The sequence below is a fragment of the Galeopterus variegatus genome, unplaced genomic scaffold (genome assembly GCF_000696425.1).
Source record: "Galeopterus variegatus unplaced genomic scaffold, G_variegatus-3.0.2 Scaffold4117, whole genome shotgun sequence".
In the NCBI taxonomy this organism is placed as follows: domain Eukaryota; kingdom Metazoa; phylum Chordata; class Mammalia; order Dermoptera; family Cynocephalidae; genus Galeopterus; species Galeopterus variegatus.
Genome location: NW_007730228.1, coordinates 154,633 through 181,290, shown reverse-complemented (window position 1 = coordinate 181,290; position 26,658 = coordinate 154,633). Strand labels below are relative to the sequence as shown.

General features: G+C 40.4%; 1 protein-coding gene across 1 annotated transcript in view; it reads right to left on the bottom strand.

The window, feature by feature from the left end:
• Positions 1 to 248: 248 nt before the first annotated feature.
• Positions 249 to 26,658, bottom strand: part of LOC103602377 — a 35,668-nt gene continuing 9,258 nt past the window's right edge. Inside the window, exons 2-3 of the mRNA XM_008586783.1 lie at positions 1,684 to 1,734; positions 249 to 666 (exon numbers count right to left, since the gene is read on the bottom strand). Coding sequence (XP_008585005.1) covers positions 249 to 666; positions 1,684 to 1,734 — 469 coding nt within the window. The remainder of the gene's footprint in view (positions 667 to 1,683; positions 1,735 to 26,658) is intronic.

Genomic DNA, 26,658 nt, shown 5'->3' with positions numbered 1-26,658 from the left:
AGGAGGTGACATATAAGCTGAAGCCTGAGGGAGGATTAGCCAGGTTTTGGGTGGGAACTGGTGTTCCAGGTGGAAGAAAAATGTGCAAAGACACATGAAAGAACACAGCACACACAGTGGCATGGCAGGAGTATAGCTGTTGGGGCGGGGGACACCAATGACATTTGGAGGTGAGCAGAGACAGGCTGTAAGGACATTATATGTCACCTTGAGGAGGCTGGCTGGCACTGAAGCGGCACAGGAGTCTGTCAAGGAGTATTAGGGAGATTACTCAGGCTGCATTTGGGGAACAACCTGGATGGGGCAAGCTGGTCACAGAAGTCCAGGCAAGTGCCAAGGGTGGCCAGAACAAAGGCACTGATGGTGAGAAGGGAGATGGAGACAGATGAGAGAGGCCGTCGGGAGGAAGAGTTGGTAATGTGTGAGAGCACGGCCATGTCAAGACGAGAATGACTGCAGAAGCAGAAGGCACTGATGGTGAGAAGGGAGATGGAGACAGATGAGAGAGGCCGTCGGCAGGAAGAGTTGGTAATGTGTGAGAGCACGGCCATGTCAAGACGAGAATGACTGCAGAAGCAGCACGCTGCTCCCAACTCATTCACCAAAACCACAACCTGGATTCCACACTGGCGAAAATAAGGTTTCAGTTGGAAGCCATTTGGGATCCTTCACCATATTTTTGTTACAACAGGAATTATGTAAAGGTTCACAGGCATAACTAAGGCACTTTAGGTTTCAGAGCATAAATTATTGAGGAGGACAGCGCTCAGAATTCTGTAGCCTGGAGCTTTCTTTAAGGGCACACTATTGATGCCAGCCAGTTGTTTTAGCTACTGCCTGACGTAGAATCATTCTGGTCTGGCAATGAGGAAGAGGTGAGAGTTCTTATGGGATGCGAGGGGCTTTTTTTTTTTCTCTTAAAATAAAGATGAATGTAAGATAGACGAACTAGTATAATGTGAGATTATGTGTTGAATATAGTTATGGTCAGAGATGGGGAAAAGGCAGGGGAAAGGTAACCTTCCTCCCAGGTCCCACTGGTTGACTTTCATGATAATCGTGGAGAAACTAACCAGCTCCATGGCCAGGGTCTCCAGCTGGGCTTCTCGAAGCTTCTTCCATCATCACTTGAATGGACTTCAAACTTGAAAGTGGACTTTCTGACTGTGACTCTCCTGCCTCCCTCTAATAAGGATCCTTGTGATTACATTGAACCCAATTGGATAAGCCCCCGTCTTAAGATACTTAATCACAGCTGCAAAGTCCCTTTTGCCATGTAAGGTAATGCATTCATGTTTCGAGTATTAGGATGTGAACATCTTTGTGGGCCATTATTCTGCCTACCATGTGGGTAATTATAAAATCTACCTATCTGGTTTCCTAGAAGAGTCTTATGCCTTCAGTGCCTTAGTACCTTAGGTAAGTTAAGGTGACCTAAACATTAAAGCCTTTAATGTGATAAAGTGGCATGAATTGAAGAAAACCATTAATGGATAAAGTGAAGGGAAAATGATGAAAATTTATTTCATATTTCAGATATTCTCTCTTTGCTATCACTTTACATTTCAATTTTCCCAGCATCTTTTCCATTATTTTTCATGTAAAGGCAAATTTCTAGTGCTGGGTTCATGGTGATTTCTGTGTGGTACAGGGACACCCTGAACAAGAGTTGGAGCTACTCACTGAGTCTCCACATCTCTGACTGGTTTGTGACCCTGCACCTCATTTTTCCACCTATTAAAAACAGAGACACTCATTAATACTTTAATGAGTATTACTGTTGCTGTCACTGAAGCAAGGGGTTAAGAACAGGGGCTCTGGAGTCCAGCTGCCTGGTCTTAAATCCAGGCTCCTCTGCTTAGGAGCTGACATTCTGGCAAGTTAATTAACCTCTCTTGCCTCAGTTTCTTCATCTGGCATATGGAGATGTTATTAGTAGCAATCCCACAGCACCAATGAGTTAAACATGGAGGAAAGTGCATGGAGCAGTGCCTGGCACAGCGAGTGCTCAATAAAGATTATTTTTTTTTATCATTGTCGTCGTCTTCATCATTGTCATCATCATCATCATCATCATCGCTGTATTAGACACCAGGGATACACAAAAGATGAAACACAGCCTTTTTTCTCACTGCTGGGTCAGATGATTTTTAAGACTAAGGTTTTATGATTCCCAGTATATCCCCCCCAAAAAACCTCCCTCGACATCCTTACTTCCCATGCATTACGCTGCGTTTGCAAGATCTTTTAACATTTCAGCCTTTTTTCTCACTGCTGGGTCAGATGATTTTTAAGACTAAGGTTTTATGATTCCCAGTATATCCCCCCCAAAAAACCTCCCTCGACATCCTTACTTCCCATGCATTACGCTGCGTTTGCAAGATCTTTTAACATTTCTCCTCACTGCCAATTAGAGAGAACTGAGTCAAAGTTGATGCGTAAAAATTACTGTCCCATTATCACCTCCTGGCCTCACTAATAAATCCTAACTTAATTAAGCATATACATATTTTTTAGTGGACCAGGGTATAACCAAAACTAGAGGTATATGGGCTCCAGCTTGTTTACTACAGTACCTTAAGAAAGCTCAGTGCATAATTGCATGCCCATAAATACAAACACTATAATTTTCTTGGATCAAAGAGATTATTTTCAAAAAGTAGGCAAATACCCTATACCTACATCTACACTCATGGCAGCTTTTAAAGCAAGTTCTACAAGGTCCAACAAGTCAGTTTTGAGAGTAGGCCTTCAAATTGCTCTCCTCCACTTGAAATCTGAAGTGTGGAAAGTGAAGTGGATGTATGTTTTATTGAAAGAGTCAGCAATAGAAAATGGAGTACACTCACAGCTGTAGCAAGCCAGGATGAATTTATACTGTGAATTTTAAATCAGACTCAAAATTGGCTTGTACTACCCACTGAAAAAAAATCCAATTGATTTTGGGCTTCATGACGATGTTCTCCAGGAGTGGCAGACCGCAGACTGAGCCAAGCAAAGCTTTGGATGCAGATTTCTTCTCTTATTTTCAAAAGAATTTGAAGAGGCAGAAATTGCTAATGGAATACAGGAATAAAAATGAATATTATATTTCTACTTGCTAGCAACTATCTTAGTATTGAACTCAACTGACTTTGTTCTCTGTTAGTGGTTGAATTCCTTTCACCTTTTACCTTTTTAGATAGACTTTAACAACTTTTTCATTTTTTCTTTGTCTTTTCCCCTTTTCTCTCTTCTATTCAAAACACTTCTGTGAAACATAGTGTTCCCATTAAAAAAACAGCTCTGTAAGTCCCTCAACCTTCTTCTTTTGATACTAGTATCGTTGTGATTTTGCTCAATTATTTTCATTCACTTGGCACACAGTAGGTACTCAATAAAGTTGGTTTCTTTCTTCTTTCTCTGCTTGGCCCCCGTCTGGAAATGCACTTCTTCCTTTAGTCTTTGTTTTACAAAATATTTGCTAACTAACTGGTTCCAAGAGTGTCCTTCAGAGTCTACACCATTTATTGGGAAGCTTAGCCCAAACGGAGGTAACTCTCCTAAGACATCTTGGAAATGAAAAGGTTTCAGAGAAAACAAAGTCCCACTTATCCCAAAAAAAAAAAGTGCTTTGTTCTCATTTTACATCTGGTGGCAAAAGGGAAATATCAGCTCTCGGAGGTCCTAATAACATATTTGACAAGTTATGTGAAATATTTTCTTAATTTGGGCTGCATTTTTTCATAATGCAGTCTATGTATTTCAGGAGAAAAACAAGGTCAATTCAATTGATCGAACACGATTTCACTGATAGACACACATACATATAAATGCTCACACTCTCTCTTCCAATTATAACAACACTGAATCTAATTTATAACCACAAGAGCTAGGAAATTAAGGGTTAATACTTAAACCCCATCCTTAATTCATCCTGTCATGCCTGAGTATCACCTCTCCTATGGCAAGCAAGATCGTCCGCTGTTCTGAGGCCACTGGACGGAGGAACCACAAGAGCTAGGAAATTAAGGGTTAATACTTAAACCCCATCCTTAATTCATCCTGTCATGACTGAGTATCACCTCTCCTATGGCAAGCAAGATCGTCCGCTGTTCTGAGGCCACTGGACGGAGAATGAAATCAGCTGTAACATTACTGTGTCACAATGGAGGGAATGAGGGATGAGCCTGGAGAACCAGCTAGGGTGCTCTTTGTATGTGAGAGCGTGAAGCAGGATGGCAGAGAAAGAAAGGAAGACAAAAATAGAAAGAGTAAGGAAGCAGGCACATTAGCTGCAGGCAAGCTCCTGCTTGCTTTCTAGCCTGTTACCGCCACCTCACCACTGCCATACAGGGCACCTTCAAGGCCCTCACTACAGCAGCCCAGGCTACGAGCAGTCAAGACTCCCAAACAAACTTGAGAGAATATATGAACCACATAGCAGAAAAAATGCTACGGTCTTACACTTTGTTGCGCAACTGTGCGTGTGGGCAAGAAAAGGGAAGCTTCTCCTCTACTCAACTCAAGTGCCTCCTGGTTAGATTATTTTAGGAATGGCTTGAATCACAGCTCTTTCAACAACATTGTGGGTCACATATGCGCTAAAATGAAACTCTGACACTTAATTCTTTAAAATGAAACAATCACACTTATTTCTTTATCATGAATCACTGTTTTAATTTTTAATCTAACCCAGCAGGAAATCATGTGTTTAGCCCTATTTGATCATGGAATTAATAAAACCTGTTACCAAAGAGAAAAACCCATAGCACTATTTCAAGGCAATAACAGATTTAAGGAAGGAATCATCCCCCTTTCCACTAATGCCTAGTTGGCTCTGCAGTAGGTGAAAATCACACATTAAATAGCAAAAACCAAATTTATTAACTTGCCTGGCTTTTTGCCTCCCTTATCTACTGCTTCTCCAGAAAGAGCTCTGCTCCCTATTTATAAATCCATTTTTCTTCAAGGCTTCCTCTTCATATTACTAGGTCCTGCCAATAAATAATACTCTCAATTTGTCATTTGTATACTTTTACTGTTATTATTTTCTCATTTTTGCAATTTGGAAAATTTTATCATGAAGCAAGGAATTACTATCTAGATGCTTATCTAAGATGTACAATGAAATTCTTCCTTATCCCGTTTAAAGAACACTTCTCAAAGAGAAGAATGACATTACAAAATAAGAGTCCTTCTTGGATTTATTCAGAAAATAAATACATACTTTCATTATTGGGACTTTTCAAATTTATGAAAAAAATACCTATTTGAATCTAAAAATATGTGCAGAAGGTTGACCATTATCTTAATCATAAATTTTGCAACAAATAAAATCCTTTATTTGTTATCTTACATGCACTGTGCTGATAAAGCCTCAGCTATTTGGATTTGCCAGCTTGAATTAATAACTACCTATCTTGATTCAGTAATGATGCTGGTTCCAGTTTAGTAATTGAACTGGGTAAAAAAAATTTCATCTTATTCTTTCCTTATGAAAGAGCTGTTGGCTTCTCAGTGCATTTCTTTCTGCTGAAAAGTCCTTTTGAGAGGCAGAATACTAAAAACTGTAGGAATCACTGGAGAAGAATAGAAATTCATTTTAAAGCAGTGTACCATGTACAAATGCTATCTTACAAATAGGATTATTTAATTTAAACGTTAGATCTGTCAAGGTCTATTACTTCAAATGGAGCCTGTCACTTCTTGAGTTCATTATATATTGAGATTATATTACAATTTATGTTAGGTTAAGTCATTGCTGAGATACAAGGCGGTTAAAAAAAATTACACAGCAGTGTCAGTAAATAGAGCAAAGTCACTGCAGTGTTCGGAAAGGCAAAAAGTCATCTTGCTAAATGAGGATCCAAGCTGTCCTGCACCAAGACTGTTACTAATAAATAAAAGGCCTCTGGGAAAAGTGCTGAGCGTACGCTGGATCTATTTTCAGCTTGCATCAGCAGCTGCTGCCCCTGGGATCACATCTTTACGCATACTCTACACCATATGTAATCACTCCAGTGCTGCGACCAGTAAGATAATGAAAGAGCATGGCATAAATCTACACTTGAGTGGAATGCTAAATGAGAAAAATAATACAAAAAGGGGGGAAATAAACCGCATTTTCAAGTCATTAGGAAGAAAGACTTTGACATATGAAGTGCTGCAACCATTAATAGCACTTATCATATAGAGTGGAGACAAAGAGACAAATTAATCAAACTGACAGAACTGGGACATTTTATGCTAATGCAGGCTCCTGGGTTTTAGTCTGTATTCCTCTGCGTCTGGAAAACTGATACCATTACAGGGCAGGAAATTGTATGAATAACACGCGACAGATCATAAAAATTCACACACCAACTGCAGAAACACTGCCAAACACTCTGTAAAAACAAGGATGGAGACCTCAACAGAGAAACTACCAGCAAGTAATGAATGCAAATAAGTCCAGGGATATCTCCCATTCATGCACTGTAATTAACTATAGGCTTGTCGTTCATAATTATAGTGGTGAGACTGCAGCCTAGAGAGTGAACTTTGCAGCTAGCCAGAGAAGGCTGCCCAGGCTCTGACTCTAGGCTGTTTGCCATCAGCTGTGGCGAGGGCCACTCTGACCTAAATTTACTGACCGGGTTGTGTCGGCTTTAACAAAATGTAAAATAAACATAAAACCATTAACTTAAGACTTTAGAGGGGAGGAGGGAGAGAAATTAATAATGCAAAGAAAAGATGAGCGATATTTTCTATCTGTTTGTGCAGGTGGTGCAAATAAAGAGAATCTGAGACTGAAAGCTTTTTTATAAGATACATGCTGTCTCTGATATAAACACTCCCACTTCAAAGATAAAATGGACTTAAAAGTGAATGTGGTCGGCCAGTTAGCTCACTTGGTTAGAGTGTACTGATAACACAAAGGTCAAGGGTTCGGATCCCCGTATGGGCCAGCCACAAGAAAAAAAACAGGCAAGTCCTCATGAAAGCTCATGGGAGCAACTACCCTTTGTTCTCCAGTGTGAACTCCCTCAGGGGTTGGTGGAGAGAGATCCACTGTCTCACTTATACCACTCTATGGAGATAAGTAAGTGCTGCCCTGAGATCTCTGTCCCTCTTGTTCAACCTTGATACCAGGAGAAGATGAGTTCCTTAGTTGAAACACCAAAGATGTTTTCCCAGAAAAAATAACTGTACAAGCAGAAATTATGTGTGGCTGAAAAAAGCACATTAGAACTAGAACCCAATGATATCATGTTTGCTGGCATTCAAGGCCTCTGGCTCTCAACAATTTGGTTCCAATCCTTACTCTGATTTTCATCTAATACACATCACATATTTTCCTGCCTCTAGAACTTTGCTAAAGGATGCCCTTCATTTATTTCACAAACATTAACCAAACAGCTACCATGTTGACCTCATTCTAGACGGTAGATTTGCATATTGAAAACATCACCACCATCAGCTCCACCACACAGAAATCCTGCACAATGATCAGACTGTTCAAATGAGAAGACAGACAAGCAATAATTCAATTATGATACAATGCAATGGCTGCTATGACAGAAATATGGAGAAGGTGCTACAGGCAAACAGCGGAGGGACACTAAACCCAACGTGGTCTTTTCCCACCTGCTAAAATCCTACCCACACCTCCTCTCCACCACAAGATCCTCTCTCATTCTCCCATTTGAATTATCTACGCTTCCTTTGTACTTTCATAGCTCTTTATTTATACCTAGACTAGAGAATTAATTCCTTCTTTCTTTGCATTTTGATAAATATCTGTTCACTGGAAAAAAAAAAGTATATACAGATGAGATTGGGGAGCTGATATAGAAAACCGATCATTATTCATAACCTTTTCCCAGAAAAAAAAATACATTCTTGGTTCAAACTAATCTCTTAAACTTTTGGAATGCAATTTATCTAAACTGCCTATGCTACCCTTCATTCCTTAGACATTGGGCCACTAAAAATATAACCTGCATCTTCACAAACCAAATGCATGAGATAATGGAAGTGTTTCAAGTACCGCAAATATGATGTGGAGATTCTTCTTACAGTCACGTAACTTGCATATTAAAAAAGCGTGACTGTTTTGGGGGAGAATCCCCATCCCACACCAGCCTTGGTAAAATGAAAACTGAAAAGCACACCTGGACAGACATATGAACATGGAGCTGTGTTTGGCCATATGCAGTGCTATATATAAAAGTGCTTTTTAAGTGCCCCAGGTAAATCTATTATTATAATTATTGCTATTATGATTATAATCATCAGGTTAGGCTGCTCACAGTGGCAGGTCCAGGGACATAGCTAGACCACAGGGGCTAATCCTTACTACCAGGTGGCCACCCTCTAGAGGGAGAAGAGCAGCCAGATGTGGTTTTTCTTTACTGTTTTTCACCCTGAGGACATTTGCCTAAGAAGATACTGGGTATATTAATAATCTAACACTGTATATTAATAATCTAACAGTACATCTGCAAAACGCTGCTGGCCTCCACTAGAAGGTACTGAGTCTTTTTCCTTTTTTAAAAAAGTCCATATAACTTTTATTTCTTAATATCATGGGGGGGTTTTTGTTTGTTTGTTTGTTTGATTTTGTGGCTGACTGGTGCAGGGACCCTAACTCATGACTCTGGTGTTATCAACACTGAGCTCTAACGGACTGAGTAACTGGCCAGCTGATACCATTTTTTGTTTGTTTGTTTGTTTGATTTTGTGGCTGACTGGTGCAGGGACCCTAACCCATGACTCTGGTGTTATCAACACTGAGCTCTAACGGACTGAGTAACTGGCCAGCTGATACCATACGATTTTAAAATATGTTATTTTCCTTCTGTTTATCTTTTGTATAGTTTTAGCATGTTTAGCACTTTACTTTTCTGTTATCACAATCAGGCATCATACTATTGACTGGGAATAGGCCCATTAATTTTCAGTATTTTTACCAAAGACTGGGATTAAAGTGGCCTCATCCTTTTATGTATTAACCATAAAGAGATGCTTGAATTAGAACTAAAGTTTAAAGATAACAAATGGTCTAAATTCTGATTAGGCTTAATTAGATGTTAATATTTTGGGAGGAAAAAAGATATATTCCAAATAAAAGAAAGAATAATTATTTAAGCATAAATATGATGAAAACTAACAGAATTAACAGTGATTCCTCTCTTAAATATGGTTAGAGAGACATATTCTTAGTGATGGAGAATATCTCGACAGGCATTCTAACATATTTTCTTTCCCCCGTTCCTCCTAAAATATGGTTTTCCACTTTGACTATTACTCTTACACGGTTAAAAAAAAAAAAAAAGCATGGGCCTCGTGCACTGTATGAGCCAGAAATGAAGACCAAGAAGGCAGGGACCACAGAACAGACCCCAGCCTTGGTCTTTCCCACCACATAACCATTTTTGTCTCTCCCCTTTGGCTTGATTTAGCTCTATGTGCAGGTGCTGAGAGCTTCAGTTTACACATCTGGGAAATATCCTAAATGCATATGAGAAACTGCCATCTCCCTACTTCAAGTGGGAGCCAAAATTCTCCATAAAATAGTATACTGATTTGAATAGGACATAATCCTTGCCTCTGTTTTATAGTGTTTCTTCTTACACATTCAACAAGTATTTATTGAGTACTTACTATGTGCCAGGCCCTAGGCTGGGCTCTGGGGACAGAATGGTGAATACGGCAGGCGTGATGCTTGGAACCATGGTTCAGTACAGTAGTCACCAGCCACATGCGGCTTAGTTAAAATTAATTAAAATGAAGTAAAATGAAAAATCCAATTCCTCAGTCACACTGGCTACATTTCAAGTACTCAACAGACACATGTGACTAATGGCTGCCACATTGGACAGCGCAAAAAGACATTTCCATCATTTTAGAAAAGGCTGTTGGACAGCACAGATCTAGAGGAAGAAATGGGCAAACAAATAAGTCAGTGAATGTACAACTGAAAATTATGATATACTTTTAGGTCTCTTCTGTTTTTGTTCAGCCTTTAAAAGTCATCTCTTCCTTTCTTTCCCAACAAACATGCCTTATTTCATGGCGTCATTATTCCTTGCTTGGTCCACTGCAACAACCAGGCCGTTTTTTCTTTCTCCCCCAATCCTGCATTTGTATGACGGGTCTTCAAAAAGTTCATGGAAAGATTCATATCACCTTTTAATTCTATTTTTCCATGAACTTTTTGAAGTACCCTTATATTGCTGTCTCATTAATCTTCCTAATGACAATCATTTTATCTCTCTGCTTCCTGCAGAATAAAACCCCAAGCCCCTCAGCATAGCATTCAAGGTTCTTTATAATCAGGCTCAGCTGACCTGTCCCGTCTCCTGCCATGTTCTCTCCCTAACCTATACTTTAGCAAAAGAAAGTGGAGTTATTAATATTAAATCCATTGCCTTCCATATCCACTCTGTGGAAGAACATTTAAATTTTAAGGATGTCCACAACAGCCAAATAAATAGGCCCTTTTTAGAACTTCGTTGAGTTGGAGCATGAGAAGGGAGAGAGGGAGACAGAAGTGTGTTACAGAGAATAGGATAATTGTAAATCATTGAGGCTAAGAATGGGTGATTGAAAGAAACACACACAGGTGTTTTTACCTAAACATACTTAACTCAAAAAGCCTGTTCCTATACTTTACACAAAACTTAGGAAAACAGGTGCTCCCAACAAGATGTCACTGGTTTTCCTTGAGTAGAGACTGCAAGACAGACAGGGCTAATGGACAAAAAGATTAGTGAATTATGAAGTGTTTACCAAACTACAGACACTTATGACCCATTGTCACAATTTCAATATTTTCTGGACTGCAACTCGTTTTGTTCTTAAATACAGTTCAAAAAGAAACTTGTCCTAGACAATAATATCTGAGAATCCACTTTCTGTTGCTAAATCTCACCTGAATCACGCTTATTCTAATACATATTAAAATAAACACAATTTAATAAAAAAGCTCTTTACTACCTAAGTCAGTTCACTTCCAAGTAGTACTATACATATTTGTATTTTGAAAATACTGGGATTAGGATACTGAGCAATTATTCTGGCTAAGCTCTGAGGTAGAAGACTTTTGAACATGGCCTCTCCCATTTTCTTGCCTGAATCCTGGGGACAGGGCTGCGTGTTACTCCCCTGCGGTGGGGGGTGGGTGCTCTAAAGAGTGAAGTAGTAAAAGGTAGCAAGGCTTTGGTAGACATGAAGCATTAATCATTAGCCAACAACAACAGCAGCAACATCACTATCCTTCCAGGGGTAGCGAGAATTAACAGATTAATGTTTACAAGGAGCATGGAACTTTCCAAATGTCTCCTGTGGTTCTTGATCCTTTTTAGGGAAGTAAATGACTGAGGTGGCCACCTGGGAGCCTCATCTGCTGAGAGGCTGATGGGGTCCAGGTCTGTAGGTGGGCTCAGGGTGCGCCGGTGGCAGCTTCCAGCCTCTGTGGTGACAGGCCATCCCGGCTCTGTCTACTCCAGAGCTGCAGATGATGTGGGGAGGTGGCGGAAGCTCAGGGAGGGCAGATGCTACAATTCTCACATCAACAATGTGCAGACGTCTGGCACTCGTCCATCGTGTCCCTGAGAAGAACACAGGGCTGCCTCTGGGGCCTGCACATGAGATCATCTGATTAGCCTCCAGAGGGACCTGGCTGGGCAGGGTCTCTGCAGCTTTTGTCAGAGTCCTAGTTTTCCTGAAAAAAGGGGAGAAAAATCTGACTCCCTAAATGAAGGGGATTTTATGTAACTCCTGCCATTTTTCTCTCACTTCTACTGTGTAGCTGAGCTCTTAGAAACCCAGTGTTAAAGCACTTCAGCAAGAAGCCAGGCACTTGAAAGCCCCTTCTAACAGCTCTTAATGGTTGTCAACGAGCAGGCAGACACCAGGGCTAGAAGGAAGGGAGCCAAAAATAACTCCACAGGAATATTTTTCAGGATTCAATCATTTTAGATGCTGGAAAGAAGGAGTTTGAGGAGCCAAAGTACAGCTATACGCAGTGAGGGGCTGGAGGGACACGGGCCATGGGCTGCTGCCCACATGCCCCTAGTCCTTTCACAGCAGGACTTATAAAGCTTTTCTCAGAAACGGGAAAATGGAAAGACAAAGTTGGGGAGACCAATGTTGGACTAAACTAAACTCAGCCCCCTGCCCACAGGGGGATGGGCTTTTAGTGCCTGGGCTGTGTATGGGGGAGCTTCATGAGAATGGCTCTTTTTGGTATTCGTTTTTAATCTTAATTTTCTCCTTTTTTAAATCTGGATTTACAAGACCGTTACATGGTCAAGGAACCACTGTAGGCATATTTCTCCTAGGGACCCAGCCCTGGATCCCTAGCTTTGCTCCAGTGGGGCTGCCTTCTATGGTGTTTTTGTTCAACTTGCTAATAGAGATTTGCAGCACTGTAGGCTTCAAGGACTCAGTTTTTGTTTTTGTTTTTTTCTTAATATCCCACTCCCATTTCTATTTTTTAATCATTTTCCAATTTTATCAGCTATTTTCCCAAGACCTGTAGTGAATGATTTTGTTTCCTTTTCATCTTTATAATGAATAAACACAATGGAGGATTCTTTTCCCTGACATTTTCCCTGTCACTCAAAGCCAATGTATAAGTGGCACTTTTGAACCTTTGCACCCGCTCTCTCAATGTTTTGATGCTCTCAGTGAGTAAAACTCAGAGAGTAAAGTCTGCGAACAGCACCTGCATCTGAATTGTACATTTGATCTTTCTAGGCTTGGCAAACAAACCATCACCCACTCAGAACCTAGACAGGAAAGTGGCAGATGATTCAAGCTTCATTAGGAACAAGTCATGCCAAAATAACTTCATTTCTGGTTTTGATGGGATTACTGCTGAGAGCATAGAGTAGAAAGAGCATCCCAGGATTTCAGTGAGGCAGCTGACATCTCTTAGGTCACTCTTTGAATAATATGAAAAAATGAGGTCTGGATAATAGTAAAGTTAAGCAATCAGTAGGTGGTAGATAGATCAATGTCAACTTCAACTTGAGGAAAGTGCCTGGTGATGGGACCCAGCCTTCTGCCACTTCCTCTGTCATGCTTAACTTCCATCTCTGACTTAGAAAAGAGGTGGGCGGCAACTGGTGACTACTCCAGGAGACAGAATCAAGATTCCAAATGATGACCACAGGCTGATATTGGGTAAATGCATAAAGATTCAATTTAACAAAAATAGATGTCAAATCCACCACTGGGATTAAAAAATTCAGCTTTGTAAGGACAGGATGGGAGAGTCCTGGCTTAAGGACGTGGGTCAGTACTATGACAAAGTTACCAGGAAACAACATAAACCTGGGCTACATTAAGAGAGATGTAATGCAGACAGCAAGTCACAGTTTCCCTCTTCACTGTTCAGATCGCACTGAGACTCTTGTACTGAGTTCTGGTGCCAGGTGTTAAGAGTAGGCCTGACTAACAAGGATCATGATGATCACTGGATCCATGTCCCAGGTGGCATGTGGAATAGGAGATGTGAAACCCTGAGAAAGGGAGACTTATGGGGACCCACATAAGAGTTGCCTTCAGAGAGCTAACAGGTTATCATGGAAAGGTGTGATTAGATTTGTTCTCTTTCATTCTGAGTGTATAAGTAGGATCACAAATAAAAATTTAAGGGAGACAGATTTCTGCTACAAATAAGGAAGAACTTTCTAGTAATCACAGTTGTACAGAACGGAAGGAGCTCTCTCGAGTGGTGGTGACTCCCCATTGCTTGGAGTGTTCAAACAGAAGCTGAAGTGCTACCTATACATTCCTATAGAAGGATTCCAAATTGGATGGGACGTTGAATTCTAACATGCCTTATTTTTTAACCTCCAGTTCTTGATTGATTCTCCTTACCTCATACCACAATAATCTGAGAGGTGTTATGGTTCCTAATGTTCCTTAAACACTTTGTACAAAAGTTGACAAGGAAGAAAGACAAGGTTAATAGTATTTTCATTTACTCTAAATACCACTGGCAAAATATATGGGCTTGTGAGTTGGTAAAACAAACAGAGCTCTCTCGAACTTCCCTATAAAGACTGTATTCCTTACAGTCTCCTATAAGTCTGTAAACGACACCTACTTCAAGCTACTTCAGTTTGGAATGCTGGCCTAGTCCAACCAGTCTGCTGAGATCATGACCAATTTGCAGAGAACACAGGGAGCCTTGATAGGATGAAATGGAAGGCAGTATTAAAAAAAAAATAAAGAAGCCAATGATTTTCTAAGTACGTAAGTTTTCAAAGGCTATCATTCCTATTTAACAAAAATTCAATTGTATAGCTGCAGACTTTTGAAATAAATGTAGACACAGCAGTCTGAGTTTCAAGACATTTATACAGCCACTATTTCCAAGGCATTAGTTTCCCTCACCGAACAAGTAAGCCCTTTCTATTTAGACCTGTCCGGTGAGCAAGCGTAGTAAGTCACACAGACCCACAGTTTTGTTTGAATGGATAGCAGCATGCCCCATCTTGTCTTTTCCTGGGCTTGACATAATAACTGAGCCATTAAAAAATATCAGAAACGTTGTACACACCCTGCCACTCTATACACCCTCAAATGTTGGAAAAAACAGCTCAAGGCCTTTCCTCCTTAATAACTCCTTGGACAGGTTTTAGGACGGAACCAGATAATCTTGAAATCTTTGTTAATGAGTGCAAAAGAAACCAGAAGATATGACTATCAGTAGAAGAGATGAGGATGTAGGGCAATGAAATAATTGAGATGAGGGTGAAGAACATACTGTGAAACATGGCAACAGGACTGTGATTTACTCATGGTTTATATTCAATAAATATCTGCAATGTATCAAGAATGGGCAGAAATTAGAAGAGAGTACAGTTCTATGTGAGTAAATTGAGGCAAAGACAAAAGAGACGCTCAAACAATGATGGGACCTCCTGGAGGTCACCCGCTCTAGCTCCTGTTTAGCCATCTGTTTTCTGTGCCAATGGCTAGCACCTGACTCTGGGTTGGAATTTTTTGGGTAGTTCTCCTAGGTCTGTGACCTTGATATTTAATCACTAAGTCAAACTCTAGACACAAATTGAGGTGAACAAGCGAACCAAGGTCTCCCGTTGTGCAGTTGGCAGTGGAAGGAGCTTCCCTTGACACTGGCCTGGGATCACAGATGGCCACGCGGATGCAGAGGCTGCCCCTCCAGTTATACGAGGTAGAGCAAGGAAGAAAGCTTTGGGTGGTAAGATGATCACGCTCTTTTCAGAAATTTTTAATTTGACCTAAAAATGTGTACAGTTTGGTAGTGTTAAATGTATGGCCAGAACTTTCTCATCTTGGAACTCTGAAACTCTGCACTCATTAACAACTCCCCTTTCCTCCCTTCCCGCAACCCCTGGAAGCTACCATTCTACTCTGTTTCTATGAATTGACTGCTTTAGATACCTCATATAAGTGAAATTATACCATATTTGTCTTTTTGTGACTGGCTGATTTTGTTAATATAGCTTTTAAAATAAACCCAGGGAGGAGGGAAGAGAGGGTATTAAGAGAAAGAGAGAAAAGGCAAATCCATCTCTCTTCTGTTCACGTGTTGGCCAGAACGGGGAGTCCCCTGGGATGTTCTCCTGGGCTGGACCATGGTTAGCAGGACATGTTACAGCTGCAGAAAGAAGGTTCTCCTGGCAAAGTGGGTTCAAGGCCTATCATCTCCATCTATAAGCAGTAACTGAGGGCCCAAGTTGTCAGAGTCCCTGTTTCAAGCATACTCTCTGAAATCCACAGAATCTCAGCCATTCTTGAATTCTCATGAAAAGCTCTCAGCATCTTCCTGGGGGAGGAAGGATCTGAATAAATAAGGCTGCTTTATTTTAAGAGCAGTCTCTGTAGGAATCTTGCAGGGAGAGCAGAAGAGGCAGTGGAATGTGAATGAATAGTCTCAAAGCTGCCAGAGCCTGCTCTTGAGGAACGAAATATGCTCAGAATGTGTGTCCCTCATGGACTCATGCGTGGGGCATAGAAGGAAGGGAAATTTGGCTGAAAAACTGAAAGGCAGTCTGTGAAATTTAGTCACATGTCAAAGGGGTCATTGGCAAAAAATGTCTGGGAACTACAGCTACACTCTGGCTGAACCTTGCAGGGCCACTCTCACCAATGCCACCTCACATGTCACTGTGTCACATCTTCAGCACAAATTCTCCCTTTCCCACCGAAACTTCCATCTAGCACCAAGAAGGAAGCCTCCTCCAGCAGTTCCATGTGAGGAGCTAGGCTCTTAGAGGCAGAAGTCAGTGCACACTGGGAGGTAACCTTTTCATCTGAATTGATAGAGCTCAACTTACCAATAGGTTAATTTGTAAATGAAAAAAATGCTATTGAAACATTTTTATAAGACACTCCCAATTATCTTTGCTCAAGCCTGCTGTGAAATTTTCAGCAGATCTTTAGTTTTTGCCTTTTTCCTATGCAGAAGCACTTTCTTCGTGGCTGCTAATCACTCACGTGGCTTACCACCCCCTCTTGCTGACCCTTCGTCTCCTCTCCCACACCTGCTCCTTGGGAGATCTTTCCTACCTCGGTTAGTGGCAACTCCTGTCTTTCTGGTTCTTTAGGCCAAAAACCACAGTCATCCTGGATTCTTTTCTTTCTCTCATATCCCACTTCCAATCAGTTAGCAGAAAAAGCCAAAGTCATTACAACGGCCCATCAGGCCTTGGATGGTCTGTCTCTAAACCCCGGTCTTTGTTTATGTGTCACCTTCTCAGCGAGCCCTTTCCTAACCACCATATTTAAAATTTCAACTCCTGTTCTCACTAGCTACTCTCCTCCCTGCTATATTTTCTCTGGCAACATTGATCGTCACCTTATGTATTCCTGCTCACTGTCTGTCATCCCTATCTGGGACATAAGCTCTGTGAAGGCAGAGAGCTTTGTCCATTTTGTTTGCTGCTATAGCCCCAGTACATACGACAGTGCACACGATAGGTGCTCAATGCAAATGTGCTGAACAAATGAATGGCTCCTTTTGGGCATTCAGTTTGCAATGGTCTCCTGCTCAGGGAAGTATTCTCTGGACACCCTATCTAATGTGACTGCCTGGACGACTGCCTATAATATCACCTTGCTTTATTTTGCTTCTAGCACCTATAATACTTTAAATGATGTTTTCATGTTTAAAACTTCCACACTACGGGCCGGCCCGGTGGCGCACTGCTACAGTGTGCCGTGTGGGAGCACGGTGGTGCTCCCGCCGAGGGTTCGGATCCCACATACAGACCGGTTCCCGCTCACTGGCTGAGCGAGGGGCGGGCACGACACTGAGGGTTGTGATCTGTTGCCGGACACGAAAAAAGACAAAAAGGAACAAAAAAAAAAACTTCCACACTACGGGCCGGCCCGGTGGCGCACTGCTACAGGGTGCCGGGTGGGAGCACGGCGGTGCTCCCGCCGCGGGTTCGGATCCCACATACAGACCGGTTCCCGCTCACTGGCTGAGCGAGGGGCGGGCACGACACTGAGGGTTGTGATCTGTTGCCGGACACGAAAAAAGACAAAAAGGAAAAAAAAAAAAAACTTCCACACTAAATGTAGCCTGTGAGAACTCCAGATCATCTGTCTTATCCACTGCTATATCTGCAGCACTCAAAACAGGACTTAACACAGAGCATGTGCTCAGTAAATACTTCTTGAGTGAATGGAACCTTCATGACAAAATCAATCCAAATCCATTATAATTTTCCCCAACTTTTTTATCTTGAAAATTTCAGTCCACAGAAAAGATGAAAGAAATGCATATCCACATATATTTAACCTGGATTCACCTGGGGTGAATCTAGAATATTGGGAAGAGACAGATCATGTTAAATCATTAAATTTTGCTAAATGTGCATGTTCTCTTCTCTCCAACCGTATCTATTTATACATGTGCATGTGCGCACACACACACACAAACATACATTTTTTCCCAGAACCATCTGAAAGTAAATTGCAGACATCATGACATTTCACCCCTAAACATTTCAGCATATCTCTCCTGAGAACAAGAACATTCTATATAACCAAAATACCGTTTTCCTATCCAAGAAAAGTAATGCTGACACAATATTATAAACTAATATACGGTCTACATTCAGATTCTCAAAATTGCTCCAAGCATGTCCTTTACAGGTTTTTATTCCAATCTGGGAGCCAGTAAAGGATCACTCACTGCATTTGGTCTTGTTAGTCTCCTTTAATCTAGGATAGTACCCCCATCATTTTGTAGTTTACGACAGTGACATTTTTGAAAAGTTCAGGCCTTGAAGAATGTCCCGCAGATATCTAGTCTTAGTACTGTGTTCAAAAGTTAATCTAATTTATTCTTTTTTTCCCTGTGATTAACCAATTTACAGTGAGTTCGTTTTTCTGTTTCTCAAAATTTTCAGGTTTTCTGATTATGAACTTTTTTGATTAAATGAAAATTTAATGTAATTTGACTACATAAAACATTTAAATGGTTCAAAAGTCAATACTAAATAAAAAGACACATTCAGAGTCTCACGTCCATCCCAACTCTTCCACTGTTTCCACCCACTTTCTATAGGTAACCTTTTTCACTAGTTTTTTTGTTTATCCTGTTTCTTTTTACAACATATGCAAATGTGTGCATATGTGTATACATTTATGAATCATACATATATTTATATGTTATAAATATTTATTTTCCTTTATTTATTGCACAAAAGGAAGCATACCGTATATAGTGTATACATACTTCTGAATCTTGTTTCTGCTTTTAAAATATATCCTGGAAGTTACTCCATATCAGTTCACAGAGATCTTTTTCTTTTCTTACGGTTACATATACGTGGATGTGTGGTATACATATCTGGATAATTCTGTGTATATGTTGTTTTGTATTTGTGCAAAGCCATTATTTTTTAGTGGGTTGTTATGAAATGAATTCTGTCCCCCCAAATTTATATATTGAAGTCTTAATCCCCAGTGTGACTGTATTTGGAGATAGGGCCTAAGGAGGTAATTAAGGTTAAATGAAGTCACAAGGGTGGAGCCCTATGAGACAGAAGTGATGCCCTTATAAAAAGAGGAAGAGATACCAGAACATGCTCTCGCCATACATGCACAGAAGAAAGGCGACATGAGGACACAGAGACAGGGCGGGTGTCTATAAACTAGGAAGAGAGGCCTCACCAGAAACCGACCCTGGTGGCACCTTGATCTTGGACTTCTGGCCTTCAGAAGTATGAGAAAATAAATTTCTGTTGTATAAGCCACCCAGTCTGTGGTATTTTGCTATGGTAGTCCCAGCAGACTAATACATGGGTATTAGAAGAGTTAAAGATAAAAGACATTTCTGGAGGCTCCTGAGGAGGGAGTAAGGAAAACCAGCACTCTGCTGAACACAGAGCAGGTAACAGTCAGCACTCAGTTGCCGTAAACATCAGTGTGAGCCTCACATGTGCAGGTCCAGTCAAGCATCCCTTTCTATTCTGACTCACTCTTCTGAAATCCCAATCTCACACAGGTCAGTTGTCTTCTTCCAAACTTTGGGCACGACTGAGGGAAACCACCTTGTTACTGCACGGCCCACAGCGAATGGCTTTCAGACTCTGACGCAGGTGAAATGTGGACAGGAAGGAAAGCAACATGAGCTTCAGGGACACCCGTGGGTCCAGGCATTCCAGGATTTGGGGGTGACTTTATGGTATCTTCCTTAAACAAAGCTCACTAGAGTGTGGAAATGGCTTCTTTTACTACCATTTAAAAAAAATGTCATCATCCATCTGATTAATATAAAAAACATGTCCTTCTTACTGAACATTTTGACACATCCTTGAAGAAGCAGCTACTTGGAGATATTCCGTAGACAACCAGATCCTGAAATGAATATCAAGCTTATCAAGTGACTTCCCAAAGCACACACTTACAGATATTTATGTATGTTTGAAAACACCCATGAAAGGACTCTCCTTTTCTTCAATTTCAGTACTTGTATATCAGGGAGACAGGAAAGGAGAGACATGCCTCACACCCCCTGGCTTCCTTCACAGTCACATAAAATTTGGCTAGAAGGTAAGAATTTCCTTCTCTGGTCTGGTGATGCCTAGGTCCAGAGACTTGGAAAAACATCTGAGTTGTTTCCCCTGAAAATAACACTAGTGATTTCCAGAGATGTAACTCTAGAAAAAATAGAGGAAGTCAAAGGTATCTGTAGGTTTCAGTGATTGCAGTAAATTTAAATACTAAGAAAGGTCTTAAACTTTTAATTAGAAAGAACTAGAAGAGGTATAATTGATTCCTTATACTGCTTCTTGGGTCGATTTTCATGTAACCATGAGAATGTGAATACAAGACCATTCAGTGGACATCAAGGAGTTTAGTTTCTTAGTCAGAAGAAAGAAGAACCCTGAGCTGGACAGATGGGACCAGGACGCACGGTGGTAGCACTGGAGCCTTCAGGGAGAAAACCCAGGAGGCCTGCAGAACCTTTGAAACCACACATAAAGCCATACTGCAGAGTTTCGTTTTTCTGGGTCTGTGGTCCATACTTCACCTGATCTGCCTTCCTTTCTTCCCTCCCATCCACCTATCTGTTCAAATAACCCTTTTATTATTACAGGAATGTAATAATGTACAATGTAGGAAATTAGAAAATGCAGACAAGCAAAAAAGAAAATTCCATTACATTCCCACTATTCATAAGTCACCACTGTTAACATTTCAGCACATGTCCTTATGGTGCTTTCTTTGTGTGTGTGTACACACACACACACACACACACACACACACTCACTCACGTTTGTATTTTTTAACAAAACTGAGATCATACTGGGTATACTGTTCCTGAATCAGCTTTTTCCAATTATCATCATCTTTCATCTCATCCCTAGACCATATTTGATTTTCTCCAATTTCCCACCACAAATCCTTTATAACTATTTTGTTCAAACCAGTAACCACTCCAGGACCATGTACCGCATCTGGTTTTTAAATCCCTTAAATTTAGCATTGTCCAATTTTTATGTCACTGACTTATTGAAGAAATCAGGCCATTTGTCCTGTAGAATGTCCCACCCTCATATGTGTCCGTCCCCATTGCTCCCTCATGGTGTTATTAAGCTTGTTCCTCTAGTCCTTGATTTTCCTCTAACTGGAATTTATATCTAAAAGCTGTATGAGGTCAAGTTATACACAAACTACAACACTGGGGATGGTGTATATTTCATGACTATCTGCATCAGAAGACACCTAACACCTGCTGACCCACCAGGAGCGATGCTCAGATTGACTCCTGCCTGGGTTAGCGTGAAGACAGTCTGATCCTGTAGTGTATAGTCCTGACTTTCCCCTTGTGACTGGAAGAGGAACAGAGAGAAAGAGAAAGAGAGACGGGGGGGGAGAGAGAGAGAGAGAGAGAGAGAGAGAGAGAGAGAGAGAGAGAGAGAGAGAGTGTGTGTGTGTGTGTCAGGGGGTGGTGGTGGTATTTTGTGTGAGTTGCTCTGGTACTATACTAATGTCCACCAACCATTCATCTGAATGATTTTAAACCCAAGTGATCACCTTTGCCTGAATCTGTTCACGGCATTTAAAAAATATGTAGCTATATGGCAATGGATTACAAATAACCTTGAGAGCAAGGGCTTTGTCCTCTAGAAAGTTAGCATCTTCTTGCAGTGCCTTTCACCCAGCTATGTTAAGTAAGAGTTGATGCTCACAACATCACTTGGGAGGCAAACGCCTTAAAAAGTAATTTAGGGAGAAGCTGTACATGTATCCTCAGTCCGATAAACTTTTGGGCTTAAGTATTTCCCAAATAAAGTGAAGATAAACTTAAAACCATCAAATTCAGAGTAAACCTTGCTTTTAGTAGAGGAGCCAGCAGAGGAGTCTAAGCGAAGGAGCTCAATCTTAGCCCCTGCCCTTTTTTCTTCTATTTCTCAAAGGAATCAGCAATTCCTAGTGGTTTCAGCCATTGTCTGTATGCTGGTGTCCTCATATCTGTATCTTCAGCTCTGCGCTCGCAGCACCTCAGGTGTATATAAAGCACTATAGATACATATCAAGGCTCCATGGTCTCTTTCCCCACTACGTGCTCCCATACTCAATTTCCCGGTATCTCTGAAAGGTGCTATTATGCTACCAAATCTTCACCCAGATACAGCATGGTGTGTCATCTCCTGACTGTGCTCTCTGTAATAGTCTGCTGTTCCCATCCATCATGCATTCCATTGCCAGACAACTAGTCCTTAAATTGTTTCTCATTATGTCACTACTTGGCTCACAACATTTTAGTGAATTCCTATTGCTTACCTGATCAAGTCCAAATTCTTTTGTCTAAATTTCATTCTTTCATAGTAAGTCCCTATGTAATCTGACCATATTTTAAATTATATTTCCGAATCTACCATTTATGCTGATCAAAGCTGGCTCTTCTGTGCCCTGTGAGTGCCTCTTTTTGGGCCTTTGCCTCGCCAGTGTCCTTTCCTGGAGGATCTCTCCCTACTTGTTCCCTAATAAAGTCCTATAAATCCCGTGAGTGTTGGTTTTAGGTGGTATAAACTTCATGGGAGAGATGGAAGAAACATCCTGTTCTCCCCTCCAGAGAAACTTCTGCAGCACAAAAAACTGCCAATACAACTTGGCATCTATAACAAATGCCCTTCAATTATTTACCTTTGATTTCTATGGTTTTGCCTTGATTCTTCAACTGTATTGTAAGTTCTTTGAAGGAGATGGCCTTGCTTTACATTTATGAGTTAGTCTCCCAAAGAAGTGACCTATGAAAGGGTTATGTGCTATGAATGGACCCATTCCTCTGCATCTATGGACTGCTGTACTTAAGCTATCTTGTCTGATGAATATTTGCTTTAAAAACATGCACACATACACACACATTCCTCTGAAGGTAATTCTGTTTTTTGTACCTTAATCTAGTGTTTAGAGTCTTGTTTTGTTAGAAAATTCCCCCCTTTAATGTAACTGGAATCCCTCAGGTGTACTTGGGATGCTATTTCTTGTTGTCCGTGAATGAGAACATCTGGTCAACATCTACTGTAACAGCCTAAAATAGGGGGCATGGAGATATGTTGTTAAACAGAACTTTGAAAGATCACTGCATTTCTCAACATGAACATCTTATAAATCTGATGGATTTAACTCATCCCCCAAATCTCCAGCATTACAAAAAGTGGGTTACAATTATCTTCCCTTAGTATCCTGCTGATTTCCCAAAACTATGCCTTCTTACCTTGAGTCTTGGTGTTCCATGTTTTTATTTTATTTATTGGTGTTCCATGTCTTTAATCCTTTTACTTTCCTATTTGTGGAGCATAACTCTATTCCTGGGCTACTATAGCTCCACTTGGCAGATATAAGAAGCACAAAGAATATTCCCAAATAGTCTAGGGCGTTCAGTGGGAAAGAAGAATGACAGTGCGAAGACCAACATGTCGCTCACGGCAGTAGAGTGCATGTCTTCACATAGCAAGACTCAATGGGGGTCCTACCTGTTAGCATTTTCCTGGCATTTTAGTAACTTTCCTGCTTTCCTTGCCCTTCTCTTTTAGTAACTAATAAAACAAGAATAACAGATAAGTCACGAGGCATCAGAAGGGTCTCTCCAGACAGACCTGAAGTGATATACACATCATTCCAATCTGACCTGTGCCACTCAGGATAGGCTGACACACACAGTTGTGTGGGCACGGCTTGCAGGGACCTGCTCTGCTCTACTTAGTTCTGGTTGCCAATGCTGCCTCCAGTAATGATGTCATCTACATACCACTTTTAGAGAGAGTAACCTGACATTCGGTTTCACATACAAAGAATAAATAAAATTTAGAGAAATCAATAGAACAAAAAAGATGGCTTAGAAATAAAAATAAAGAAAAAATGAGTAGCAATGACACTGAATACTATCCTTTATAAAACAAAAGATAAGATGAAATCATTGTTACTTCAACAAGCTGGAGGTCTATAATTGTGACCTTCCGTATCCTTTCTTTGATTTTTTCTAAACCTAGGAATCTTCCATTGGCTAAATCCCAGCATTTTTTTCCCAACCCACCGGGGCCAACTTTTTGGCTTGTTTGGGAACAGCTGCCAGTATTTTTCTTTGCTGCCAGTCAGTCAAAAAATGTGCTCACAGTGGAGGCCCGGCTCCATCCCACCCCGGGTGTCGCATGCATTAACTTTTTCATGAACATCCTTCACCAGGCTGCACACGGAAGTCCTTCTCAGATAGTAAGGCTCACTGCATCCCTAGCTAGCTAGAAAGTGGTGCCAATATTAGTTAGGGAGACTGTCAACATATTTTAGGAGTCTATGGCAAAGTGATGAATTCTACTATGTGCACCAAGTTAATGGGAAAAAAAAAGACACTTCCAAGACATTAGAAAACCGAAAGTGCTATTTTTAATTGCTCCATTCCTGAAAGCAAAACAAGCCAACCTTTATGTAGCCTATGATTTGGTTAAGAACCAGAACAAACAAGAATATAAATATAAAGGTATTAACTGATTAGTGCCCATGATTTTATTCTACTTTCTTGTAATTCTAAGAACAGCTTCTTTAAAACATTTTTTTCTTTTCTTTCTTCTTTTTTTTTTTTATTGTCACCCATGCATCACACTCCAATGCCTGGGTATGATCCATTTCATTAAAAAATTCCTGAATCAATTTCCTGGCTTACAGCTTGTCCAACCAGGATTCCAGGTGTTCTCACCATAAGAAGGGCCTCTTTCAAAAGCTGTCTGCTTTTAGAACTGCACACCCACCAGAAATGTTGTGAACACCCTAACAATAGAGTTGAAACCTGAAGCAGCTTGGTGATATTCCAAGTTTGTGAATGGAATGTGAATCCATTAAGATTATTAGGTAACTTTATTGATATCTTCAAATTTGTGCCAAATGTTAAGGCTGCCAAAGAAAAGACAGAACAAAAACTGACTCTTGGATTCAGCTTTGAGTATTTTGGTGTGGAAACTGTATTTTCTTGTAACTCACTTAAACACACCATGCTTTTACTGTTTAATTGCAATCTCAGTTTTCAGGAAGCAAAGAGAAATGTGATACCTAATCAATATTTCTCTTCCATTCAGCATTCAGTCTAAGTGGTCCTTTACTTTATTGGGAAAGTAGGACAGGTAATAACAGTGAACAAGAAACCTATTCTAAGAAGTACTGGCTCAAGCGAAGTACCACTACATCGTGAGTGACTCAACCAGCTACGCAAGAGTGATTACTCTGCAACGATGAAGCCATGCTAATTGGACGATGGCTTGCTGCCAGCTCATGTTGGCATGCCCTACAATACCTTTGGCTGACAGCCATTATGTCTCTTTATCACAGTTTTTTGGGGGGTGGGGGTGGTAGTAATCAGGATGAGAAATAGAAATAATTTTTTTAAACCCTCCCAAGTGCTATTTAACCTCTTATCATGAATTAAAAGTTTAATTATGTGCCCCATTAAAGGCCCAGGTTCTAAGACTAACTATGACAAAATAATAGTTATGATTACTGATCAAGTCAGGAACTTTATAGCTCTGAACTTTGTCTCTAGAGCAATTATTAATTTTAATTTAAATAGCTAAGAGACACCATACTAGGAGGGAAAAAAAGAAATGTAAAGACATTTTGTTCATAAATAGAAGAGTTTTAAAATGAATAGATATGCAAGTAACTAATTTTATAAAATGTAATACAAATAACCTTACCGTCAAAGGCCTTCTTAAAAATTCATTAAAAAGTGATTATTGTGGTCATCTTATATCAGATAGGGATACACGGGTACAGTGAAAGGAAACCTTAAAACTGGCTTTGAAATCAGGTCACTTAAAAATAATTTTAAGATATATCTTAGGTTTTTGTCTACTCAACTCCTACTACTGTGCCAAAAGAGGAACACATTCCTGCATGTTTCTTTAAATAGGACTTACTGGCCTCAGGATTTAAAAAATGTAAGAGGTTTGGAAACAGCTTATGTGTCTCAGTTTTAAAATTAGCTATTGCTGTGGCTATTTTCACACTAGATTTCCCTCCCTCTGTGTCAGCATCATCCCGCAGCCTTCAGAGAGGGAATCAAATAGTGTCAGCTCCCCTTTTTCACGGCTTCGCTTTATTGCACCCCCATCTGAGACTGAAGCCCAGATTTCAGGGCTGGAAGTCACCTTTGTGTTACTATAAATAAGTTGTGCCTTTAGGCATTTCAAAATGATCAACACGATTCTAGGACTTGAAAACTTCTTCCTTGCCAGTAAGTCGTTATGTGGAATATTTTGACTTCTTATTTATTTGCTTTTTTTTTTTTTTTCATCTGCTGCCAAGTCTCACTAATGCAACTTGGAAAATTGCACCACAGCTTTTAATGAGGATTCTGAGGTAAGAGCCATTTCATCAGAGAAGACTGTTCTTTCCTTTTATGGGAATAACACCACCTCCTGTTTCTATAGCACCATCCTCCCAAGAAGTTTAACATATCACATCTCATTAACTCAACAGCAGCCCTGCAAGTCAAGCTGGTAACTTGTATGGTTATTCTCTGCATATTCATATTCAAATTGAGGCCATTAAATGTGAAATTATTTTCTCATCACATCTCATTAACTCAACAGCAGCCCTGCAAGTCAAGCTGGTAACTAGTATGGTTATTCTCTGCATATTCATATTCAAATTGAGGCCATTAAATGTGAAATTATTTTC